Genomic DNA, 7642 nt, shown 5'->3' on the forward strand with positions numbered 1-7642 from the left:
GAAACATTGAGCTTTTCATTGAGTTTGTATCCTAGTAACAAGCTGTGGATCTGAAGTGGTGAGAAAATCACAGCAGATATGGAGTCAGCATCTACACTGATTCAATTCATTTGATTTATAAAGCACCAGTTCACAACCTCAAGGTGACACCATCAGATCAGTACATCAGCTTCTAGTTTTCAACTTCTGCCAACAAAAACGCCATGTTTTCAGGTCAGAACCATTAAGATAAAACACCTCTGGCTATTTTATCTTTTTAAGTGCACAATTAACCCTCATTTATCTCAGAAGTTACATTAAAAAGATAACCTGTGAAAGATTAATTCTGTCAACTAGTTAACTTTATTTTAGATGTCTTAACAATATGAAACTCCACACTTTGTACACATTATACGTGTACATTTTTACTAGGACTATGAACATTAACGCACGCGATTAATCAAAAATTAAATTAAAAAATCAAATTAATCAAAAAAGAGTCCTTTGCTTTAACTCAGCAGTTCAGCTTCCAACGTGTACGTTAAAACATTTCTTTTATTATCCCACTTATACCATATTCACTTACGAAAAAAAATAAATATTCAATCCGTTTTTAGTACTTTATTCTTGCTATTCTTGTGTTTTTTCACAAAAAGTGACTATTTGATCTGTGGTCCACTGCTATATCGTACAAATAAATTTTACCCGGTAAAACATTGCGATTAATCGTTATTAATCCCAACACAAAAGTGCGATTAATCCTATTTTTTTTGTAATTTATTGACGCCAGTAAATAAAAATGAATGTTCTAAATGTAGAGTGTCATGTGTGATTTCATATTGTGATTATTCACAGGTAATAAGTTGTTGGGGAAATACTGAGACGAAAAAAAAAAAAAAATTATAGCGATTAATCACGATTAATTTTTTCCAGTTTGCGATTAATTAGTTAATTTTTTTTATAATCGATTGCCGACCTTAATTTTTACACTTTTTTTTTGTCTTGTTTAAATTCTCAAAGCCCAAACGGTCATAGAAAAATGAGTCAAACATATATATCTATATATATATATATAGATATATATATAGTAGGGCTGTCAGGTTTGTCGCGTTAAAAACGCATTAATCTGACGTGTGCTTGACGCCGACAATTTTTTTGACGCATTAATCGCAGATTTTCTCATACGTGCCTTTCCATACCGCGCGCGCAGGCGTCCCGCCCTCAAACTCAGCGGCTGCTCTCACTCGATCACGGGCGGGTCTCCAACCTCCGAGCTGCGAGCTAAAACCCGGCCGGCGCTAGGACCTGGAGAGCTCCTACACCCTAACCCAGCTCCGGTTCGCGTCCAGTACCCCGTCTGGTGGTACCGGCTCGCGTCCGGCGCCGCGTCCCGAGAGCTGTGGACCCCCGACGTCCCGAACAGCAAGCGCACCGGGGGACGTTTTAAATGTTCTGGAGGTTTAAGCGTGATCCAGCCCCAGCATAGCGGTCTGCATATTTATCCGTGAGCTCCGCTGGACACGTCTAGCATTGAGCTTCAGCCAGAGAACGCGGCGGCAGTAACAGACTGTCAAACTATCCACAGTGTATCCCGCTTTTCTCAGTCTTTAATGTCTTAAAAAACAAAAGTTAATTGGAAATGATAAATCTCTATTTCATTTATTACTGCAGTCCAGCAGAGGAGGAAAAAAAATGACACAAAATGAACATGAAAGTGTTATGGAAATGTTATTTTTGATGTTTTTTATTTTATTTTCCTGAGCGTTGATTGAAGTTTTGAATTTAAAATACCCTTCACTTGCACTTGGGCTTTTGTTAGGCATTTTATGTTACAGCCTTTTATTGTTAAGAAAGTTTATCTCAATACAATGTTACAAAATAAAGTATTTCTGATGAAAACTATATATTTTACCATTCTTGTTTTCATAATTAATGTAGAACTGCTAAATTCCACAAAACACACATTTTTTTTCCTTATAAAAAAGGCCACATATGAATGTGCGATTAATCGCGAGTTAACTCGGGACAAAATGCGATTAATCGCGATTAAAAAAAATTATCGCCTGACAGCTCTAATATACAGACATATATTTGTTCACGATCACGGATTCTGTATAGGAGACACAACACAGAGGTTGATTGACAACAGTTCAGAGCCAATCAGGATGCAGAAGAAAATAAAGTTTAAAAATAACCAAAAAAATAAGCAAAATTGTATGAAAAAAATCCACAAAACAGCGAACTGTGACGTAGTAGTGTGATCATGCGATTAATTTTATTGTGCGATGAATTAATATATTTTAATCGTAATTTAATAACTGCTGAAAAAAGACTGATTGTGAGGTATTATCATTAATTTTGTGACATTGAGGTGCAGTATAAAATCAAAATATAACAAAAAAAATTGATTTATGGAGTGTTTTTGTTTGTTTTTGTATAACAGACTCACAACTTTACTTTTACACCATTAAGGGAAAGAATTTTAAATCTCACACAATTAGGAAAAACAAAATCAAAAACCCATCAGGTCCAGAGTGCTTAATTTACCGCATCACATTGGTGTTTATTACATAGTTTATCACAATAGCAAGACAATAGAAAAACAGGTGTGATAAATTTGATAGTTTTGAGGACTGGAATGAAGGAGAAGAGAATAAAAGATGGAGGAAATGAGACACAAGGACGTGACAGCGGCGGAATTTAAAAATTAAGACTTTGGACCTTGTTTGAAACAAATTTTTGCTTTATCATCTGGAAAAAAACAAGCGATAAGAGGAGAACTTACCACTAAGAGGAGAACGATAGCAGAGCGCAATCGGTGCCTGCTTTGCACTGAAGCTGTTACCATAACAACCCAACGCACCACATTTAAAAAATTCCACTTTTTGTGAAAAACGATCTGAAGTTGAAAATATAACAGGATTGATCACGGTATGAGCAGGATAATTCTCTTCCAGGTGTGCATTATCGCAACCGTCCGACGCGAAATTGAGATTCACGCAATAAAAAATACAAAAATAAATCACACATCAAAATTTCGGGAATTAATCAACTGAAATTGTCCGCTGTTTGTGAATAAACAATCTAAAGTCAAAAATATAACATAATTGGTTATTTTTCATAAATGGCTATTGTGTGAGTGGGATAATGCTCTTCCAGGTGTGCATTATCAGACATGAACCTTCCAATGCAGAATTGAGATTAATGCAATAAAAACATTACTAAATACAATATTAAAATGTCTATAATTAATTAATCAAGATTATTGCAATAATTTGACATCCCTACAAGAACTTCTGAAAATAATGCACAGTACGTCGCTCATTCACTACCATGATGAATCTCTAAAAATCCTGTTTTTATTTGGTGGAGAATGTTTAAACGTTAAAGCCACCTGGATGCCGTATGCAGTCACAACATCAGCGGTGTGCAACCTGAAGCTCTTTTATTCCTCCATTGCAGATCTTTGGTTTTATTGAAACAGTTAAAAATTTGAATTAAAAATGTTGTTTATCTGTTTTAGTAAATTAAACTATTTACGGTCATATTTTCAACATTAACTGGATTCTGGACTGATGTTTACATTCCATACGTAAATGAAAAAAAGGATATGTGGGCATGATAGTCGTAATGATTGAAATGTCATGTTTTGATGGGATTTCTGTGTTTTGGATTCAAGTAAATCTGCTACAACAGGATTATATTTAATTTGTGTTTTATTTTGAAAGGAACTTGCATGCTTTCCAAAAACATTAAATGTTAAATATAGAGAAATATAGCACTGCTATAATTTATGACGTCACCAATGGAAAACGCCTTACCTCCGGTTCCAACGAAACAAAGTCAATTCAATCGCCATATTTGAGCTATGTTGGAACCAGACGATGTTAGAAAGCTGTGATTGGTCCGAGTCATCATTTCTACGGCAACCACTAAATCAGCAGTGAGCTTGTTGGAAAGCCACACCCCCTTCTACTGAGAGTGGGTTCAGGAGAATCTGAGGTGGGGGTCAGAGGTCACCACATGCTTTTATTGAGGCATCTGATTGGCCAGTTTATAACTTGAATAACTTCGGATAAAGAAAATATATCATGACAAAATATTTTGGTTTAGCAAGAACATGTTATAAAGAAGGATCAGAGCAAGAATGATAATTCTGACAAATACACTGACTCAGTAATAGCTGTTTATTTCTCTATAGAAGAAATTTTGGCTTTCTGGGACCGGCAGATACTTCCTGTTTGGAACCAGAGTGGGGAGGGGGTCACTCAGTCCAGTTCTAATGAACTGTCAATGACTCAGATCAATCACTGCTTACAGACGACGTCTGGCTCCAACACGATGACGTCAATATTGAGAAGCCTCATATTTGATTGGAGGTTAATCTTAAACAAACAACCAAAAGCAACAACAAAAAAAGGTTTTAGATACTGGATTCTCCCAGAACATTTATAGACGAGTTTACTTTCACAAAAAAGACAACCTGTAGGGCAGAGGTGCCGAACTCAATCACACAAAGGGCCAAAATCCAAAATAAGCCTTAGGTCGCGGGGCGGACAGGATAAACATTTATTGAATACTCTAAAACTACATTTTTAAAACTTTAAAATCATAATTTTTAACATAATTATAAACTAGATATACAGCATCACCTATGATAATGCTAGTGTGAATGCTGTAAGCTGAATTTGGCCGGTGAAGATGCTGAAATTGTTAGCTAAAAACGCTGAAGTTCAAAGCTGAAATAAGTAAATCTAATAGCTGAAAACGCTGAAGCTGATAGATGAAAACGCTGAAGTTAGTAGCTGAAAACGCTGAAGCTAATAGCTGAAAACGCTGAAGCTGATAGCTGAAAACACTGAAGTTAATAGCTGAAAACACTGAAGCTGATAGATGAAAACGCTGAAGTTAATAGCTGAAAACACTGAAGCTGATAGATGAAAACGCTGAAGTTAATTGATGAAAACACTGAAATTAATAGCTTAAAACATCGAAGCTGATAGATGAAAACGCTGGGGATTATACCTGAATATGCTGAAGTTAATAGTTGAAAATGCTGAAGCTGATAGCTGAAAACGCTGAAGCTGAAACTTCTAAAGCTAATAACTAAAAACGCTGAAGTTGATAGCCAGCTAAAATATTAGCTAAACCTCAAAATAGCCCAAAAAAAGCCTAAATTAACCAAAACAGCGAACCAGTAAATATTTGCCTGACCACAATACAGCCTAAAATGCTTAAAAAAATCCTAAATTAGCTATAACAGCTAGCATGTAGCTGAAAAATGATCTAAACTCAAAAATACCCTGAAAAATTTTAGTAATTGCCAAAATAGTCCAAAAATCTAGCACAACGCCAATATAAAAAGGCTTTATTCAACTTAAACCTTAAATAACTTTGAATATTTTATTCTCCATAAAAGTCTACAATCTAAAGTTATGCAAGTTAGAAATACGTGCAAAATAACATCGGGCCATTAATAACAATCAAATAAAAATGGCCTTGACTTTGACACGTGTGCTGTGGGGGGTAAACCCCTTCACTATAACAGCTCGAGAGAAAAATGTTGCAAGAAAATGTTAATTCACAAGCAAATATCGAGTCTCAACTATTTACTGACTTTGTTCTGTTTTTTTTCCCTCGCAGGTACAGTTACAATGCATCAGATGGTTGCCATAGTGATCTGCTTCGTCTTTGTCATCATCGTTACCATCACTATTTTTATCTACAGGTGAGACACAAAAACTTTTGCTTTTTCAAAACTTGCGTAAGCTCCCCCTCCCCTCTGAGAATCTGTCCCCAGCTTGTTCAGGTTTGACAGATGCTATAAAAGAAAGTTTTATTTTCTCGCAAAGATAGACGTAGAAAACCACACAACCTTTTGTGACAGTTCAAACTCTCACAGCACCTCTCTCCCCCTTCTCTCTCTTTCTCCATTTTATTGTTTTTCTGTCTTTCCTTCCCTGTTTTTTGCACATCCCTCCTTTGCACATCCTTTTCCTTTCTTTTTTTCTCCCTCTATCCTAAAGAGAGATGACAGTGAGGCCCAGAGCGAGGGGATGGAGAGTCAGGCTCTGAAAAAAGACATCTTTTAACTCGCATAACTAAAGCAAATCATGTTATCATCTAATAAATGGAAATTCCTGCTAATGTTTTTATTATCGCTTTATATTTTTTGCATTTTCAGATTATAAATGTTAGCAAAATTAGAGCTATGTCACTTTTAGGTGTTGATGTATGAGGTTTTTGGTGGATATAGCATGAGGTGCAGTTTTTTAATCAAAAATAATCATGCAAAAAAATTAAATCTTTCACAAACAAACTGATTTAACTTGTTTATTTAATCAATCAAAGATAAAGTGTGACTGTTTTTGGTTATTAAATATAAATAAACTTTGTCATCAAGCCTAATTTCTTGGATTTTTGTGTGTTCTCTGATGATAAAAAATAAAAAAATAAGGAGAAATTTTTAGATGTTAAGGTAACAAAACAACATACAGTAGAACACAAGAATAAGATGTCAAAAGGTGCATTTTTAATGGGCGGAGTCACGTACCTGCAGCCTGACGCACTTGTTGATTTATAAAAAATCCTCCATTTCTGTCTCCGACTCACTGATAAACTCACGTCTCTGTTTATCTCTCAATTCTCCCGATCCTTTCCCCCTTTAACTCCTCACTTATTTTCAACACACAACACTGCAAACACACGCACACACACTTGTCCTACTGTCTGTTGAATAGGAAGCTGAAGCTGGAGAGCGAGCTGGCTGCTCAGCTGTGGAGAGTTTCTTGGGACAACATCCAGATGAGCAACCTGGATAAAGTTCTGAAGAGGGCGTGCAGCCGCCTCACACTGTCTCTGGTAATCCTCAGTACTTTATTTGTATTTATGCAGTTTATTTGTCGTGTAAATATAATGAGAAAAAGCTCACTGCGCTAACGCTGTTCCAAATCTACAAACTTTAAAACCAACATTTTTTACCCGAGTATCTTCTTAATGAGGCTCATAGAGTTACGAAGCGATAGATCCAAATTCCTAGGAGGAGTTTCAATTTGTACCTGGTACTAAAGGGAATTTTGAGGGTTTTTTTAAATTCAAGATGGCGGCCTCTTCCCAGGATTGAAGGTCAACAAAACTTTAGTTGGGTTCATAGACTTAAGCTGGCATGTGTGTAAAATTTCATGAAGATCACTCAAACAAAAGTTTTCTTTTCCCATATTGTCAAAAAATGTGAAAATTACCAAATATCACATTTTGCCAGTGGCGGGCCGTGCATTTCACACGTAGGCCTTCAGTTGTGCTCCGGCCATGTCCACACGTAGCCGGGTATTTCTACAAACGCATATCTGCTGACCTCCGTTTTAGATAAAAGTGTTGCGTCCACACGTGATCGTTTTAAAAATAATTCCATCCACACATCCCCGCATACTTGCGCTCTCTGGTCGTTTTTTTAAACAGAAAAAGGTCCAGCAGCTTACTTGCTGGAATGGTTATTTAAAAAAGAACCGCTGAACAGGTTTCTCACGCTCACCTGAGACTGTCAACAGACTCTGCGCGGCACGCGCTCTCCAGACGGAGCTGTGACGTCACCGCAATGCTCCTTTTTTAGTGAATCAAATAAAAAAAAATACTTGTTCTCATTCATCGTCGTGTTTTTAATGAC

The 7642-nt window shown here is 36.3% G+C and overlaps 1 protein-coding gene across 2 annotated transcripts in view; it reads left to right on the plus strand.

Annotated features, from left to right (window-relative positions):
- npr1a (natriuretic peptide receptor 1a) overlaps positions 1-7642 on the plus strand; it is a gene marked incomplete in the record, with an annotated part of 58543 nt that overhangs the window by 33990 nt on the left and 16911 nt on the right. For both annotated transcript variants that reach the window (XM_024298447.2, XM_024298448.2), the window contains 2 exon segments: positions 5623-5707; positions 6720-6840. In XM_024298447.2, coding sequence (XP_024154215.1) covers positions 5623-5707; positions 6720-6840 — 206 coding nt within the window.

The sequence above is a fragment of the Oryzias melastigma genome, linkage group LG11 (assembly GCF_002922805.2).
Source record: "Oryzias melastigma strain HK-1 linkage group LG11, ASM292280v2, whole genome shotgun sequence".
NCBI classification, from domain to species: domain Eukaryota; kingdom Metazoa; phylum Chordata; class Actinopteri; order Beloniformes; family Adrianichthyidae; genus Oryzias; species Oryzias melastigma.